The sequence below is a fragment of the Chrysoperla carnea genome, chromosome 2, assembly GCF_905475395.1.
Source record: "Chrysoperla carnea chromosome 2, inChrCarn1.1, whole genome shotgun sequence".
NCBI classification, from domain to species: Eukaryota; Metazoa; Arthropoda; class Insecta; order Neuroptera; family Chrysopidae; genus Chrysoperla; species Chrysoperla carnea.
In genome coordinates, this window is record NC_058338.1 from 17,353,483 (window position 1) to 17,373,682 (window position 20,200).

The following is a 20,200-nucleotide window of genomic DNA, read 5'->3' on the forward strand; positions in this document are numbered from 1 at the left end:
TAGTAATTAATTACATACACCATCTTTTAAAAAAAAATTAACTTTAAACTATATACAATGTCGTGAAATAATGAGGTTTGAAAAAAATAAATTTTTTTATAAATTTTTTAAAAAGTAAATTTCGTGATTTCAAAAATTATTTTGTATTTTTATTTCAATTTTGCAAATACTTAAGCAACAATGTCCTTAGATAGATCAGTAGTTTCAGAAGTAAAAATTTACAATCATTTGACAAGAACCCAGTTCGATTTTTATGAAAATTAAATTAGCTATTATTATAGTTAAAATTATATTTTAACAGCCATGGTGTTTTAAAACGAAAAGCGTTGAAGAAACAAAATACGAAAGCATTATATTATTTTTACTTTTCATGGCTGCATTCATAGGAAATCATAGGAAAGAATGCAGCATCCTAGACTAAAACTATTCACAGAGCCTTTTAAGGATGTATGAGCATGACAACAATGTTTGAGTTCAAGGCTCAAAATTTTTTTCATTTTTTCGTTGCGCTAAAATTTGCATCGTACCGTCTCGTGTAGCGTGAGAGAATATGTTCTGAAAAAATAACGAAATTACCGAAATTCCCCGACGAAGCCGCGGTTACTTTTAGACAATTTATGCGAGGCAATATCGAGATAAGACCGACAAATCGGTCTCGTGTGAAACACTAGTATCAACTGAAGAATTCCGAGATCTTGTATACGGTTTAAGTCAATATCTCACGACTTTGCTTGCCCAATCGTGAAATGTCTGAGTATATTTTTGAGAGATGTTATACAGTGGATATTTTGTCATCGCATTATTAAACGAGCTACGGAATGTATGCATATTATAAACTGCTGAAATCGGGTAACTGTGAAATAACAGGAAAATGGAAATTATTTCAAAACTAAAATCTAATATTACTAGAGTATAACTTTGAACTTTGACCCATATATTTATAAAAAAATCTAGTTGAAGAATTTTGATTTAATTTAGTTATAATAATTATTTTATTTTGATCATTATCTTAATTAAATAAAAATTAATTGTGAAATATTTGTATCTATGTATTTAATTTTAAATTAAATTAATAGAATCTACTTACCAAATGTTAATATTAGTAATTGCCCCCTCATTTTTAGTTGGTAGATTTGGAACCAATTATTTTACGAACCGAAATTCGTATTTTCTGAAACAAAAAGATGACTTAATTAGTGTTTTTTTTCATAAAAGGCTAAAATATTTGTTATTTAAACTTTGTTAATTAAAATCCATATGCCACAATTTTATAAGCGAAAAATGAAGATACAACCGGGATAACACACCATTTAAGACGTCCCAGATCATGTAGAGAAGAACGAAATCTCGTTTGTTTGCGTGAACTATAAAGTTTTCAATAGGCAACATGCCATGGATAAGTAAAATACCTTCGAATAGCTACAAATGTTCGTGTAGAGTAGCCGCAAATATTATTTCCATTTTTCTGGTATAGTAAACCAGAGGAAGTCCTCGACAATTCTACAGTACAAAAGTCACCTTTTGTGTGCTAATTTGATTATATTTTATCTTACGCACTCTAACTTTGGCCTTGTTCTTATACACAATAGTTTTGGCCCTTGCATAATGGACTATTTTCTGTTTTGTTTACTTGATTTTGTATTTTTGATTTGTTCTTTTACATTTGCTACACCAAAAAAGACTTGCAAGACTTAGACTAATGTGTAAAACAAAGATGCAAAACTCGTAAAGCTAAGTGTGTCGAATACAAATTTTCTTTGGTCATGGTCTAATCTCTATTAAGTATCCATCTGCGACTTCATGGGAAATTTTTGTACCAAAAAAAAAACTATCCGTAAGGAATGCAATCACTGAGATTAAAAGTAGTAATTGCGATTGCAATTTTGTATACAAATTTCTCAATATGGCTCACCTGCAAAAACTAAATTTTATTTAATTATTTCAAAAGATTACTCCACCCAATGATTACGACATTTACAATCGTAATAGCATAAAAAATTTAAACTATCTAATGCGCTTCTATTGACATTTTGATGCAAATTTACCTTGTAATAAAAATTTCAAAAAAAGTAATCTAGAGCGATTTTTTTATTATAAATAGATAAAGATACAATTTATAAAAAATAACCTCCAGCTAGACAAAAATGATTATTATTAAATATAAATATAAAAATGACTACCGAATGCGTTCAAAAAGAATTAATAATAAAATGTTTAAAAGGTCAATGCTATTTATATTTATATGATTATATACAATTTAATAATTAAATATAAAGGTATCAATTAAAATACATACCTACACAATACACACATATTAAAACGCAAGAGGTGTGTAAATTATTACCTATCAATGGGCTATCAATACGCATAAATCTTTACTTTACTCATTTATTCAGTTCATATTTTAAGTAATTTGTATATTTATTTATTTATTTTTATTGATTTTTATTAAGAGATAAGAAAACTTATGAAATAATTTTGATTAATCTTAATAATATTATGTGACCTGATTTAGATATGGATGTTTCGAAATTATAAGAAGAAACATTTGGTCCTCACCTTTACCTAACACATTACGCCATACCCCATGATTTTAATTCTCCGATCGTATGTCTAAGAATCAATAGTAGGTAGGTTATACCAGGGTTTGGCCCACTAAACTTTTCCCTTTCAGAAGAATTCAGTTTTTAAGTAACTATGTATCCCATTATAATGGAGTTTTAGGCAGTTATAAAGTAATTGGCAGTGATAAGAGGAAAAGACAAATCAATTAGTCTTTCCCTTTTCTTTATAATTCTTGCAATAAATTTCATTTGCGATTTAATATTTACCTGACTATAATGCAATCAGTCATGTACCATGGTTCACATCTTAATGATACTTGGATCGACCGAATCAGAAGTACCTCTCTTCAATTCATCATAGGAGTTATGATGCTGATTCATTGAAACTGTTTCAATGAATTATTTCATGACTCAAGGTACAATCTACAACAAATATAATGCTGACCTATATAACAAGGATAAAACAACTGTCATTTTAAGAATGTTCCTTGATTTACATATATTCATTGACCACTGCTACAGTTGATTTGATTCAAGGTGTATGACGGTGCGTCGCGTCTTAGGAAACTTAAAAATTGGCACCTCCGTAGTATTATTCTAAGTTATGCTTAAAATTGAAAAATAAGCAGTTGAAAACAACTTCACGTAAACAACTGTTATTGCCGTCTGGTTTGTAAATTTTGAATTCAAATTTTATAAAAATCTCAAGTGTGATCCCCAAGTAATATTGCCTAAGTACAACATTTTTCCCATTTACATTTCAATTTTGATATCATATTGTACATCTAGTTATGCACTCCTCTGTATATAGAATTATTAATGTATAAAACTGTAATAATAATAAAGTTGTTAAACATATGAAGTAAAAAAAAAAGTATAAAAAAATAAATAAAACAAAAGTAGAAAAGATATGAAATTACAAAATCACACAAAAGTTTAAGAAACAATAAATAACACAATACAATCTACTAAGTAAGGTCTAAAACACAAACGGAATTGGTAATACGGAAATCAGTTATTAATATTTCAAAATTTTATTACTATTTCATTATAAAATTTATTTTAACCGACTTTTCTTTTATCTTAAATAAAATAGGTATGAAAACATTGAAAGCTCTTAATTTAGCAGCTTCATTAATTCTGATTTTTCATTAAAATCACGGTGTTGTAAGTAAGACCTGTAGATGAGCAAATCCTCTAAAATTATACAATCCCGTCACTTTTATTAAAATATAAAATGTGGAAGTAGTAAAAAAACATTGATATTACATAATTTATTTTAAAAATATGTTAATTCATAAATTGTATTGAAAACATACTGGTAGACATCAAACAGACGACATACTTACAGACATGATATGGTAATAAGTTCCTATTTGATATCTGTAATACATTCTAGAAATTAGTTTATTGTTCTATTTTTATAATATTTTATGTGAGAATTATCACAAATATAATGTATAAGTAATAATATTGTTTAATACAATATACTTTTAATGAAACATATGTATAAATATTATCACATTCAAACTTCTTCTGAACAATCCAATAAAATTTTTTCATTTCTAAAAAGTACTTAGTCTGTAACCTTTTTCATATTCAATTAAAAAAAGACCATAGTTGTAAGATTGTTGTTAAAAGTACTCTTGATCAAAAAATATTCTTAGGATATGTGTATAAAGCTCTTATAAAACCAACGTAAGGCATACCGCAAAACATGTTACTAAATATCATACTTAGATTATAACCATAAAAACTTTCCAAGAATTATTTAGGAATTTTTGCAATTTTTCAATAGTAGTGTACTCTCTAACATTGCTCAATCATGAAGGTTTTTATTTTCTTGCTCATTTCTTGGTTAATGCTTGGATTAATTTGCACTGAATATCGAAGTATTATTTATACAAAAGAAATGATTAATGAAATTCATAAATGGTAAAATTTTAGACATTAAACACACTAAAAATTTCTTTAATAGTTTGTATAATTACCACATATAAGCGTTTAAAAAATTGAGTGATTATTTTCAAATTACTAACCTTTCCAATCAATAATATTTTTAAACACTTATAATTTGCAATTATAAATTTGCTTTGTTTTAAAAAAGTTATCTAATCTTATTCTAAAATTATTCCATTGTATATCCGAATTATGATCTCCTTTCTTTTATACCAAAAAAAGTATCAAACAGAAATTGAAAAGGCACGGTGATTTTGATTTGGTACAGCTTATGATTTTCTTGGCATAAGTTTTCATAGACGCAATTTTATAAAATAACAGTTGAAAAAATTGTTTTATTGGTTTCATAAAAAATTGAAGCATTGTAAAACTTAATTCATTTAAAAGCTCATTTAAATGTCGTAAATAAAAAATTTTTTTTGAGTTCAAGCTTTTATTGCACTTAAAAGTAAAAAATAGCTAATATTTTTTCTGAGAATAAAATATAAGAACCGCATTAAAATAAAATATAAGCACAGGCACAGGCAATAAGAATCACATTAAGCAAATTTTTCAACAGGTATTCTTTTCATCATATAATATTTATGACTCACAACATAGTCAAAGTATATATAATTGCAAATATTCTTCTTAAAGTCTCATCTCATCTTTTTAAAGAAAGTATAATAATTTATAAAACTTAACTTTACAGTCAGTTACTTAGCTTACATATTATGTTGACGTAATAATATTATCTTGTAAAAAAAAATATTTATTTGACAATTGAAGAAAGTGATTTCGTTATTTATTAAAAGTTATAGAGTGATTTATAAAAGAAATTTAATATTAATTTGAATCACGATTTTTATAAAACTTTTCTCGAGTATCGATAAATAAAATGAAATATTATTAATATTGTTTATTCCTTTGTGATTTTAAAACTTTTACTCATCATAATTTTAATAACTTGATCACACGACTGCCTCAAAGGCTACATATACCAGTAAAAATATCCTTGTTAAATCTATTTTTTTTTAAATATTAAAAATTTAACTCATAAAAATTTCGATATTTCGAATTATCTATCAAATTGCTATCGTTCCAGATACCATTCAAATTTGATTTGTATTTTATCTTATAGCAACCCGGAAGACTTTTCATTTCCTAAGAAGTGGATCAGATCTCATAAGAAAAGCGGACTTATTGAAAATATTATTATGTACTTCTGTACAATTTGGAATTATGAATGAAATCTTTTAAACATAACCGACAGACTAAAAAAACTATGCAATCTTATAAATGTCTAAATCCTATCTTCCTAATCTTTTTGAATTTGTTGCGAGAATACAACCCCACCCACTGATTTAAAAATCTATTAGTTTTTAAAAGAAAATCAATTAGATATATTATCAGGAACATTTTCTTCCGTCGATTTCTGGATTAATATATAAAACTTCGTTAACTGATATATTGGTAGAGGCAATGAAAATGAATTGAGTATAGGTAGAAGCGTTGATAAATTAAAAAGGATATTGCGATTATAATATACAGTTTAAGTACCCTGCACTCTTTTTACATCATCACTACCTTGTACAAAACATAGTCGTTTCCCGCTATGCTTAGATCTTTAAAACTATGCAACGGATTTCGATGAGATTTTAATAGATAGATTCAAGAGGAAGGTTTATATTTTTAATACATGCATAATATAGTAGAGAAACACTGATAATTTTAGAGGTTTCTAATATGATGTCGTAAATAAACACATTTTTGTATATTAAGACATTCTATAGTATATTTAGTATGAGCATTTCACCCGTGCGAAGCCAGGGAGGGGTGCTAGTTCTTCAATATTATAAATATCACAGAGAAATGCGATATTTTCCAGTAATTAAAAATAGTCTGTAAACATTTATGATATAGACGAAGGATAAATACTCAAAATGAAGCCAGAAATATTAAGGCATATGGAAATTATATCGAACTCTAATATCATATTAGATTAAACAATGAAAAGTTGCCTAATTTAATTTCAAAGCGACAAAAAAAATTTTAATTTTAATGCTAGCATAAAATGAGAATTAACTAATTAATCTGTCTGAAACATTTTGATCAGAATTTCTCCAGTGAGTAACAGGACAAGCCTATTACTATTAACTACTATCTAATCTATTACTTGAAGCTATTTATGGCTATTTAAATATATTATTTAGATCATTTTCTCGTAAAATTTACTTGAAATGCACCCATATTTGTACGATTCATTGAATTGCTTTCTTCATTTTTAAATTAAAGATTTGCTTTACATAATAGCTCTAACAATAATTATTTATGATTTTAAACTGCAATTTTAAAAAGTAAGTACCTACACTTTCGGTGAACTAAATCACGATTATTTTTTGCTATGCTATATAAAAATAATAATTAAATAAATTTAATAAAAATTTTTGACAGACCAGATACAATTTATCCATCTATCAGCTATCTATTATCTGTATAACAGACCATGAGCTCATAATGATGGTATTTTTTGTTTCCCTGCCATATGGAGGATTGATAAAGATAAGTTTTGAAATGAAGAAAAATAAGATTTCTAACATGGTTCGAGTTTTTATTTATAATACGTCTTTCTATTACTCGTCTTTTAAGATAAAAGAGAGACAATAATGCCAAGAGTGAATTCAATAAGTAAAAACAAATGACGGGATTTGTATTCCAATTTTTCGAAATGATTTTTCAACTTCGTTAGTTGAAAATATCCTGCTATTTGTTTGAACGTATTGTGCAATCAATTTCTTCGAAGTAAAACATTTGTTAATTTTCCAAAAAGCTGAATAGATTAATCAAGGAAATTTCGTTTCATGTTGAGCTCACGGTCGATAATGTTTCTAATTTTTATAATAGATTGATGATTCCACATTACATATACATTAAATTACATAACTAATAATATAAATTAAGTTACGATAAATTTAGTTACACTTCATAATATAAAATAAATAATAAATCCTATATAACTTAATTATAAAATTTGTCTGAGTCATTTTAAAATATATTTTTGAAGATAACCATCGCTTCAAGCGTCAATAATAATTTTTAAAATAATTATTTTAGTTCAGATATGTTACAGTAAAATGTTATTGTTTTAACGGAAAAAAATACATATGCACATCACGTTACTTTCATATACTAAATAAATAATCCAATTGCATTTTCTCGATTTTTAATGACTTGTAGCAATGGAAAAGTACTTATCTCAGTATTTTAATAAAATGAGAAAAAAATTTGGAGTCCTCTTTGTAAACCTTTAGGATACAATATATGTAAAAATTCGATTTTGTCACCTCTGTCACTATTAATCAAAAATTAGGTCTGTATAAATCAGTTCCGAAAAGACAGACTCCCAACAAAAATCATTTTTGATCGTAATAGCAACATTGAGTGTTAAATTTTTGATAGAATTTAAAATTTTTCAACAAGAACTTGAAGTTTTGTTTGGCCACCGTATTCCTAAGGTCCTAACTTACTTAATTTTAGTACAAAACAAAAATTGCCACTCCATAGTACACAGCTTGGGTTCATCAACTCTATTATATAAAATTCGTTGAAGAACCTAATGAGGGAAAGTGTCTGGAGACTTTGTTTCGAAAACTGGATAAAACGCATGCATGTATTCCACCAAATCAAACTAATAACTTTTTTATGTAATGCATCTACTACGCAGAAGTTTAAATGTGGAGGTTGAAATTACAGTTTTGAATCAAATTACTGAAGATAAATAGAATTTTGCTGCAAGATATAAGTAAATTTTCTACAATTATGTTTTCTATGCCAGGGCTAGAAATAGTTTTAACAGAATTTTGTAATTTAAAAAAAATTAAATACTCACAAAGGCGGGCGTCTATGCTATCTATGCCTTCAGGTAAATTGTTATTAAAACAAATTAAACGGTAAATCACATAATAGTATTTTGCAAGAACTTTTTTATAGGTTTTATTTTTAAACTATTTAATATATTTTTGAGGACGAATAGTAACACAAATAATTTGTAAAAATTTTTTTACAAATTTGTGAACTCCAAAATTTTTGAATCTAGGCATCCAAATCTTTTAATTTCATTATTTAGTATTATACTTTTTTGGAGTTGGTTCTACTTTTTGAAAAAAAAAGTTATTTTAATTCACATCTCTGACACTTAATTTTTAGATTTTCAGAAAACAACCAGAAAATAATACAAAAAATATATTATGTTTTAAGATGTAGGTGAATTTTCAACGTTAGAAGAATTAAATTAACGCAAATTTTGTGTTTTTCGGCTTCTTAAAGCATTTGGGTGGGTGAATCTACGGTAAAATATTAAATATTCACAATAGCAGAGTTCTATCTCAACTGAATACCAAAATGGGTCAATGCGAAGTGATTAAAGTTTTCACGAATGGTGTTTTTGACAGTAATCACATATGCGAATTACACACACCAGTTTACGTTTCATGGCGTTTTGATCCTGTACATACGCTTTTGACCGAATTTTAACAGTGAAATGTTAAATTAATAGAATTAGTTTATATAAATTTATTGTATAACTATAGTTTTTATAAGATAGAATCAAGTAATCAACTCGATATAATTGTACTTAAATGGTAAAATCAAGTACCTAATTTACCTTTTTAAAATATAAATGATCAGATGTATATTTGACATTTGAATATAAAGTTTATTGAAAGAAGATTCAGGAAGATAGATGTATAATAAATAAATATACCTATAATTGTCTTATCATATCAATAAGGAAAAACCACAATTGAAAACAATTTAATTGAAATTTAATAAGAATGAAATTGTTAATAACAACTATAAATGTATCATCATAAACTTTATAATTGTAATTATTGGTAAGAAAGTAATCTTGTACAGGGAGTCATCATCTTACCTCACAACACAAGTAAGTATTTGTATCCATACTTTAAAACAAATTTAAATAAAAAATATATTTTTAAGGACGAGCTTTTATTGTAATAAAAGTAGAGAATAATTTAGTAGGAGTCACTCATACATAATTATACGTAAAAGCTTGAGGTACCAACAAACATTGTTGGTATTTTGATGATGGGAGTAACATCCCGAAACGTCGCGGATAAATAAATTTACGTTTTGGTCAGAAAATATTTGAAGGAAACCCAATAAAAGATATGGTAGGATCAAAATGATTATAACAAAACTATTACTGAACTATAAAAATAATCCAATGCCCAGTGACAGGAGTATTTACAGGAAACTTTGCTATTTGCATAATCCTCAAAGTATGAGGGAGTCTTAGATAAAAACCATTCCGAGGTTCAGTATTTGACTTTTGTGAATCCCCTATTTTCAGGGTTTTATCATTATTATTTACACGTCAACAGATCCTTGTAAAGACATGAGGTGGAATCGCAGGTCTAGATGATTAAGTCCCCGACGAATAGTTTCCAGGTTTCAAGTATAATAATAGTCGGTTAAGGTCGTAACCTTGCCAATAACTTTTCCAATTTTTCTCCTTAATAAAATGTTGTCGGGGACCTAATGGGCTCAAAATTGCTGACTAATGTGTTTGCTTATTTTAATAATTAATGATTTTTAGATTGCAAAACTTTACACATATGTGAACTATACATTTTGCATTAAGTATATCTGATTGTAAATTTCAAATATTGCATTATTTTATTAATGAAGACAAAACTTCAATTAAACAATCTATCTCTTTCCTATACGTAAATTTAAATTTAACTTTATTTAAAAGATATATTGATGAACAACGGATATTGCGTTTCCTCATTTAAATTTTTCTTTGTCCTAATATCCTTTTACTATAACTAATAATCAATCTTATATTACATTTTAAAAGTAACATTTTTATAGCTTACCTTTACACAAAGTCTTCTTTTTTACTTTTATGTTTGTTAACTAATTGTGTACAAAAATTTTTACTAATTGCAAATCCATATCACCTCAGACTCACTCGCTCAGTTTTAATTTTTAAATGTAAGTAACTTACTCTTTTTCATTTTAATGTAGATTTTTATTGTTTCCTGACAATTAATTAATTAAAAATTGATTTGACTATAATTTTATGTAATACTTTCGATGTTCTTTAATTGAAAACTTAAGGTTATTCGAGCACTGTCGTCATTTTTATTAAATATGTATAAAAAGCAAAGAAGAATATAAAAAGTTAAAACTATTAAAAATGACGAAAAGAAGTAAATTTTTCCAAATTTTTAAGGCTCTACGATGATTACAGTCAAGGTTTACTCAAGGTTTAATTCTTGATAGAAACAATTTCTAGTTTTTTTTTTGGAGGAGGGGGGCTAATGAACTTTTCGTGAGCGTTTTTTTTAGACAGTTTATAAAGGTATACTTTTCACGAAAGCTCCCGATTTTTTAGTTTTTTATCGTTGTGTACTGATTCTGAAACTTTAGATTATTTGATAAAAGTATATAACACAAGCATTTAGTTCATTTGCAATGGATTTTAGGTGACATTTCATCAAAGAATCAAATTTGATGAAATATGGTTGATTTCGACCCAAAAAGTACAAAAAGGAAGTTTCGACTAAAGAAATTAATCCGGTTATATCACCTCTCATATACATTTTAGTCAATACCTAAGAAACCACTCATTTTATGGACCCAATTTTTTTCAATTTTAGTCAAAATTATTTATATCTAAAAAAATTTTCCCAATTTTTTCAAATCAAAACTATTATTTTCTTTCAAAACATTGCAAATTGTAATGGAAAGCTATCTAAAAATGAATAAATTAAAACCGGATTCAATTAATTTTAATCAAAACATATTTATAACCAAATTTGATATGGCTTTAAATCCATACAATAAAAAAAATTAAAGATTCTTCAATAAAAATCCCTGTACAATAGATATTTATAAAAAATAATTTGTTCACTTAATATCCATAAAATATTAGTTATAGAAATAAAATAGTTATAAAAACTGAATGATAGGCTATGAACAAATAATAATCGTTATTATTATTATTACTGAGTTACACGAAATATTTGTAAATTTCACTTATTAATAATTAAAACTAGAACAATTCATATATATTTCTTTGTATGTTATGTGCGAATTACTTCTTCTTCATCATATATGTTAGTTCTTACTTTTATATACTTACCTATACTGTTATTATAAGAAACATATTTATTGATACACAAATTTAAATACAATTGACCTATATTTAACAGTAGATTTATTTCATATGCCAGGTGAGAAGATTATTATTTACTCTCTTTACTGTTTAATACAGAGTGTATTATAAATATTATAACACAATATTTATTCAGAATTCCGTGTAGAGTTACAAGGCCATATCTGTTTTTCCCATAGGAGACTCGAGGATGCTCTTAAAAATTTTAGTGAGAGTATAATGATCAGTTAATAAAATAAAGTTCAAAAACTAAAACCTCGACGGCTACAAATAACGCTCTGATAAGTTTGAAACAAGAAAATATTTTTAACCCCCGAACTAAAAAAGAGGGGTGTTATAAGTTTGACCGCTATTTGTGTTTCTGTCTGTGGCATTGTAGCGTCTAAACGGATGAACCGATTATAATTGTTTTGGTTTCATTTAAAACGTAATTTAACGGAGAGTGTTCTTAGCTATGTTTAAAGTGCGAGCTTAGGGTCCGTACTCGAAAAAACTAAAATTGGCGATGATCTTCAAAATCGATTCAGTTTGGAAAAGGCATGACATATAATTTTAACATATAAATAATTACTATGGAAATAGATGGTCAAATAAACCTGGCTCTATTCATTTCGAAACGTGAAATGGTAAAATAATTAGGTAATTCAAAACAATAATTCCAAAGAACAAAGTCAACTCATATATTTCAATTTTAATTTAAATATTTCAAAAAACTTGGTCCCCAAAAATGATAGCTTTCTGAGTATCCTTTTCATTCCATCTGATGTCCTTCACCATCACTTTGATATTGATTTAAGAAGGCGTGTTATAAGTTTAAAGTGTTTATCTATGCGTCTGTGCTTCTGTGTGTTTCTCAGTGGCGTCGTATCCCCTAAACGGTCGAACCGACTTGATTGAGAACATTATATATCATCGTTTAATCATTTTGAGAAAAACATTGAGCTGATAGAATACTACCAGAAACCATAAAATTATAAACAACAACATTCGTCGTTCTAGTTGTGTAGATACTCTTAAATTCATTAATGTAAATTAATTTATCAAAAACTGTTCAGTCGGGTATTTTAAAATATTATTTACAAACAAGAAACACAATAACAGTATTAATTTCATAAATATCTGAACTCTGCATTTATAGATTTGAAATTGTAAACGCATGTTTAGTAACGAACAATATATTCAAATGATGAAATTATTAATTTATTATTTTTTGATACGGTTAGTTACACATTTACTTCTTCTTTTTTTATTTCACTCTGTCTAAGATAAGAAAATTTTACTATACGAAGAACACATAGTAATTCTGTATATATAAAATCTATACTTATTTAATCTAAATAAACCATATGACCTTGAAATTATTGTAACTGAATTCAGTGACTGTGAAGTGTGAAAATAAAAACTAATTACATATTCACAAATAATAAATAATGTCCAGTTGTTATCATTCATTTGCATTTCGGTTTAGACAGATTAGGGTTATTAACATTTATGGAAGAGTGTTGAATCTGGTTGGAATATATTTTGAAAGAGCTTTCTTATTTTTCTAAGCTCAATTCAAAACATAAAACTTGACAAGCTCCTGTGATTTTAACAATTAACACAAATATAAACAAATGTACTAAATATAATTAACAAATGTACTAAAAAGAAAGAAACAATATCGTTTTATAGTAAAATATATGCAATAGACTATACGTGACAGTTCTAGAATATGCTAGACTGTACATTATCAATTACAAATTATATAAATGCAATAGAACATACGTGACAGTTCTACAATTTGCTAGACGATACGATAACAATGGGTTGTAACTATATAAACAGCAGTATGCGATACCGTCCACACACAGATGACAGTACAGATTCGTCAAGTTAACTACATAATGCGTGAAGTGGGGAACTCATCTATCGTAATAACATTAAAATAAAAGTGTTGTGAATTGTATTATATTTGTATGGAGTAAGAAAAGCTTAACTGTATCTGAAAACTTACCTTAGTAAATTTTGGGTAAAATCTTGCTAGAAGAATCTTTTTGTGTCAGGTATCATTTAGCCAATAAGATAAAGGAAAAAATATCCTGCTCTTAAAATAAAAATTTTCATTTAAAATTAAAATTGTCACTCAAGTCTGTCAAAGACGTCATAATTGTAGGAAGCGGAATGTTTAATGCACACAATTATGGCTTAATTAATTATCTCATGAATAAATTTAACATATTTATTTTTAAATTACATACGTTTCGAATAGATTATTTATTTTTTTAATAATTAATAAATATTATTCAATTATACCTGTGTATGCCTACGTTAAACATATATTAATTAATAGTAAATATTAATTACACGCAAACATTTTCACACTCATAGATAATGCTTTAGATAATTTTATTTCTTTATATTTTTCTTGTTTATTTATTTTATTTTCATGTTATTTATTTTTATTTAATATTTATATCTATTGTTTTTACTAGAAACTTGTATCGGTACGTTGTTACTATACGAATATATGACAAAAATATTATTTAAAACATGTTTTAAAATTTTTGACGTATTATGACAATAAATATTCTTTCTAAACATTCAGAATAATATGATTTCCCATACAACAAACTTACATCAAATGCGTGCGATTGAAGAGATTTATTTCATCCATTTTTATAAAAGTTCTACGCAGGCAATTGCAAAAACTTACATTAAATTAGAAATTTCGGTGTTTAAGCCGCTTTATTCTGATTTAGCCAAGCCTGATAATCATTAGCTATGTTTGTTGAAAACCGATTGAAATTCTTTTAAACGAAGCTACGTTTATTACTTTTTGTTTTTGTTTACTTTTAATCATGTATACGATATCTATTTACATCATGATCTCTCGATTGTAATTGATGATTTTTAATTTTTAATGGATACATACAGCGTAAACTAAATATTGACAAATATTTTGTCTAGTAATCTTAATTAAAGAGAATTGAAAAAAATACACTCGAACACAGACTTCTTGGATTCATGTTAAGCGCCCTACCAATTAAGCCATTCGAGTTCTAGACACAGAGTGTAATTTTTTCAACTCATTGAATTTTTATTTTTACTTTGTTTATTCACTTATTTATTATTATTACTTTTTGTTTTTGTTTACTTTTAATTATGTATACGATATTTATTTACATCATGGTCTCTCGATTATAATTGATGATTTTTAATATGATACATACAGGGTAAACTAAATATGGACAAATATATTGTCTAGTAATCTTAATTAAAGAGAATTGAAAAAAATAACTGCGTTTACTTACGAATCAGATATACGTGGTTTTTTTCTAAACATGATCTTGTATCGATTTGTCATAATAGATATATTCTATAAAGAAATATTGAATTATAAAAAAGATGTTCACATTTTTTTAATGAAGCGTCTGACCATAACAAATTTTGCAGATAAATATTAGTTCAGTTTATTACACAATATTTTTTTTTTTAAATAAATGTACATTTTTTTTTTAAATTCACAAAATAAAATATAATTAATTTTGTTCTATAAAAATGTGTATCTACCAAAATTAATTTATTCAATTTACTTAAGGTATTACCAGCATGGTATTTGCAGTTTCTATGTTAAAGCAATGGTACAATTTTTTTTTCGACAGAATTTAACGAAAAATTAAATTTAAGAATTTAATAATGCTTACTATTAATTCCCAAAGTTTCAGAAATTTTGACCGTTTAAAATGGGAAATAATTATGCCAACGTCCCAATTTCGATCAATTTACGTCAAAATTAATATCTCGAAAGTGAAAATTAATTTCTAAATTTTTTTTTTAGAATTTTATTGTATAAACATTTTTTTCTACTTTTTCTTCAATATATAATAATATCATAAAAAATAGTTGGAGAGACCGGACATTTTACATGCTTTAAATGGGACATGACCCTCAAAATCGCGAACTTTGTCTTTAAATATCTCGCGATCTAAACGGTCAAAAATTATGAAATTTTAGGAATTCATAAATAAAGCTATTATAAACCCGAGAAAAAAAATTCGGCCAAATCTGTCGAAAAGTGATTTCATGCTGGTACTACCTTAAACATTATTTATTTAGTAATTTTTAAATGTGCACATATAATAAATTAAATACTTCGGATCCCATAAAAACCGATTACACCAACACCGGAGAGCACATTTCTTTAAGTAATTTATATGTTAATCTTATATATTATTATTATTCTAGCAAGTTTTTTTCTGTCCTATCCTTATCTTCCTTATTCCTTTATCAAATTCCATGATTCATACCTCATTTTCAAGGTTATAATAGCTAGGTTTGATGAAAAATGTACTCACGGTCTAAAAATGTACCGCTTAGGAAAAAGCACACTAGACAAATAATTTGAACGAAAAAATATTTAATTTTTGGCTTTAATTTTTTGGTGCGCAACACTGAACATTTTGTAGTGGACAGACTTGTGAATCTAAGCCATTTTTGCATCCACTTGAACCCAAACAAAAAATTTCATCAATATCAGTTCAATGAGAAACCACGAACACACGAAATATATACCTATAATAGATCAGAAATGTATAAAAAACGTATACATCTTTTCAAACTGTACTTTCTAGATGGAACATCTCAAAGTGATTCTGCATACTTAACACCATTTAGATTTCGGTACATAAAATTATTTAAAAAAATAAATAAATAAATATTTGTAATATTTAATTATTTGTGTTGATTTTAAATGACGATTTCAAATGAATTTAAAAATATTAATACTAAAATCAATTCGATACACAAATTTCAAGTTGAAATTACATCAAAAAATTAAACAATTTTAATAAAATGGTTTTATTAAAATTATAATTAGTAATTTTTTATTTTTATGTACGTCAATAAATTTGTAAAAAGCAAATTTTGAGAAAGGTTTTTTTTATTTAATTTCAACACAATTGTTTTAGCAGAATAATTTACAAAGAATTTTTTGATACCAAGATCCTTTTACTTGGAAAATTTTTGACAAACTACTTACTGGATCGCTCACTGGAATATAGATATTTGATCAAACAAATCCTTTACCTAACTTACTTAACTCTTCTATTCGTAAAAATTGTCATTAAAATTTAAAAAAAATATTTTTCTGCAATAAAAAAAGTGCTCTAATAAAAATGAATTTGTGTGGGTTGTTAATGTAATTAATAATAAAATAAGTAATAATAATAAAAACAAAAACGTATTCATTAACAGTAATTATTTATAACTCGATGTAACAGTAGACTGAATGTTTAAACGACCTTTAAATTTTTATTGAAATGAAAGAAGCGCGCCACTCTTAGCTAACTGGTTTCTGGTTGTTTTTATTTTTGTTTGTGTAATATTATTTAAACAAGCCATCGCCAAAAAATCATTTGTACATAACAATCTGATATGCTCCAGTTTTATTTTTTTTATTCATTCTACTGTTTTTAATCTAAACAAAACAAAAAAAAAAAAAAATAAAAACCAGTTTTAAATATATTGATTAATTTTAATTAATAGTTCATTAATTTATAATTGGATAAAATGATACAATTTTTAAAAAGAGGCGTTAACGCCGTTTGTTATATATTCGAAAAAAATATGTTAAGATTATGAAACTTTTTCAAAATTGATTTGCATCAGTTTTAATAAATATACAGTAGAGCACCAACCTTCTGGCTATTGGATACCCAAATTTGATTGTATTTTTTAGAGTTCTCATGCAAAACTGTTTATTTTGCAATGTTTCATTAAGATGTATAATGTTTTATGAAAGACTTTATCACGCAAATTAAATTAAATTTTTGTACGACACCCTTCGATGATCTGGGAATTTAAAACCATACCATAAAATTATATCTCACGACAGTTAAAAATAAATTTCGTTAAGTTCACGGATATTTATTTTATCTGAGAAGAGTATGATTATGAAAAGTCTTTTGAATCTTATGATGTCTCACGAAATGGTAAGAAATTTTAGTTTTAACAACTACTACTGCCAAAACTGGACCAAGAGTTCATTCTCCTGTACCCATTATTTTCATAATAACGCCATATGAACAAGGAACAAGATATAACAGTCTTTTGAAACGAAAACATCGGTGTAAGTAAAGTGATTAAAAGTAAAGGTGTTCTCATCTACGGTAATTGAGTTAATCTAAATTTAAAAATCAATATACATAGAACAATTCTCAAATTTGGTAGGTAAATTCCCATCAAATGGCTATAATTTAATTTAAGGATCATTTGAGATAAAAAATCAGTAGAAAAATTTTCAAAAATCACCCCAATTTCTATTTATAGATGGACTTTTGGAATATCGATGTAATATCATGAAATATCGAAGTGAATGCAGAAACCGAATTTCACCGTCTATGCTTCTAAAATATCTATTATCGTGGTCCTAGACAACTTCCTTCAAGATAATGATTTTGTATAAAGTAACTAATCAGTAATGAAAAATTTATTGAAAAGAAAGAATCTGTTAAAGATTCTTCTGTAATAAACATATCAACGAAGTGGATTTATTAAAAACGAACGAAGTGAATTACCATATAATTTTGTACAAATAAACGTTACCGATTTTATCAACAAATTATATTTGCATCTTTTATACTATAACAAACTCTTACAAAAGATACAAAACTACCAAAAAACATTTGGTAGGCGGTACTTTAAAAAAATTGAAATATTTAAATTTTTGGATACTCAATAAATCATATTATTCAAAATATATGTATATTATGAATTTCATAATTTTAGTTGATATTTTTATGAGATAATATCTACTTTGAATCGAATAAATTATAATTACAAATTTTGTTATAATTATGATAGTGTTTAATAAAAAGCCGGGTGTTTTTTTTTCGGTAAAAACAAGTAAATTAAAAACACTACAACCATTCAGGCGTGGTTAAAATATAATCTTAATATATAAATATTTATATGTATTTCTGTATTTGGCAAGGCAATAATAATATTCTAAAGGTCGTATTTATAATTTTAATATGCATATAGTATTTTAAAGGACAGGAAAATTGGTCTTTAATAACTACCAATCTTTTTGAAAGTTGTTCGCCCTTCTCTTACGTTAAAATGAAGCTACAAGTCGAAGTTATTTTTCGCACACAGATAACTAGACAATAAAAACAATTCTCATTGCTATGGAAAAATAATGCATTCTTACGAAAAAACATAAAGGTCCGAGACAATATCAAAAACCGGGTGAACTTCGTTTCTCCTACAACTTATTTAATTGTAACTGTTGATCAGCGATTATTAATCATAATTAACCTGCAGCTCCAATTCATTAATAGCTATACTGTGCTTAGTCCGCCAGCAAGCTAAACACAAACTTTACTACTATCTCTTGGACAGGCCTTCCGTCTTCGGATATACCTGTACAATAATAAATAATACCTAAATACTATTCAAATATCTGTTGGCAATAGGGAAGCGGACAAAATTTTTTTTATCACTTCAGATGAAGAATTCTCACTTTACGAATAGAAAAGTGAAGTTGGTTTTTATAAATCTTTACTAGTATGCAAGATATGAACATTCCTAATTAAACCAAGGGGACGATATCAACTAGAGACGTCATACGTGGGTATCGCCATAGACATTACATATAAAACTTTGTTTTGCTTAAAGGAGATGGGCAACCTTTGAATACAATCTTTGATTGCTTTTAACTTCTGTATTTTTTAATCAATTATAATTTAACTTTCAAATTTTGTCATTGTATAATGTGGTTTTACATTTCTATGGGTAATATGCCCAATACGATATCACAATTATCCTAGATATTGTATATAAATATGGTGGGAGCGCAAATAAATACATATTACATAGGAAGATCTAATGTAAATCATTATTTATCTGCGCTTCCACCATTTATTGCAATTAATATTTTTTCTTAAACTGTTTTATGTTATCCTCATACAAACCTTCCCCTGACAATAATTAACACAGCAAAAAGAGAATTACCGAAATTGATCCGTTCACTCGTATAATATATAGATTACTGTACTTAAAAAAAGCGTGTACAGTAATTAAAAGCTTTATTTAAATATACGTAGCATAGATAGGAAGAATAAGGATGTAGTAAGAATTCAATGATGTAAAACTAATACGGAGAGCAGAATCGTTGCAAGTTACTGAAAATTAGTGAAAAACTCAAAACTAGGTGTAATCATAAAAATGTTACCAAATGATAGAAAACATTTTACAAACGTGAGAAAAAGTCCTGGCTGATTGATCTAAGATTTAAGGAAATAAAATTCCAAAAATTGCATGCTGTGGCAGACCAAATAGCAATCGATAGCATTTAATATGTTTTCAATATGAAATTATTTATCCCCAAAAGAGGATTTCGATTGAAGATTTAAAAATTGTCTTGATTAAATCTACATCAGAATAAAAAAAAGCGGGAAGTTTCGTGGGATACGCGGTAGGAACAAAACTTTAAAAAAATCTATAAACATGA

The 20,200-nt window shown here is 26.5% G+C and overlaps 1 protein-coding gene across 3 annotated transcripts in view; it reads right to left on the reverse strand.

The window, feature by feature from the left end:
* The window catches only part of LOC123293194 (dual specificity protein kinase splB), a 99,209-nt gene that overhangs the window by 27,841 nt on the left and 51,168 nt on the right, over positions 1 to 20,200 (reverse strand). For all 3 annotated transcript variants that reach the window (XM_044873928.1, XM_044873929.1, XM_044873927.1), the window contains exon 2: positions 1,088 to 1,171. In XM_044873928.1, the coding sequence (XP_044729863.1) occupies positions 1,088 to 1,118 (31 nt within the window). In that variant the 5' untranslated portion in view covers positions 1,119 to 1,171. The remainder of the gene's footprint in view (positions 1 to 1,087; positions 1,172 to 20,200) is intronic.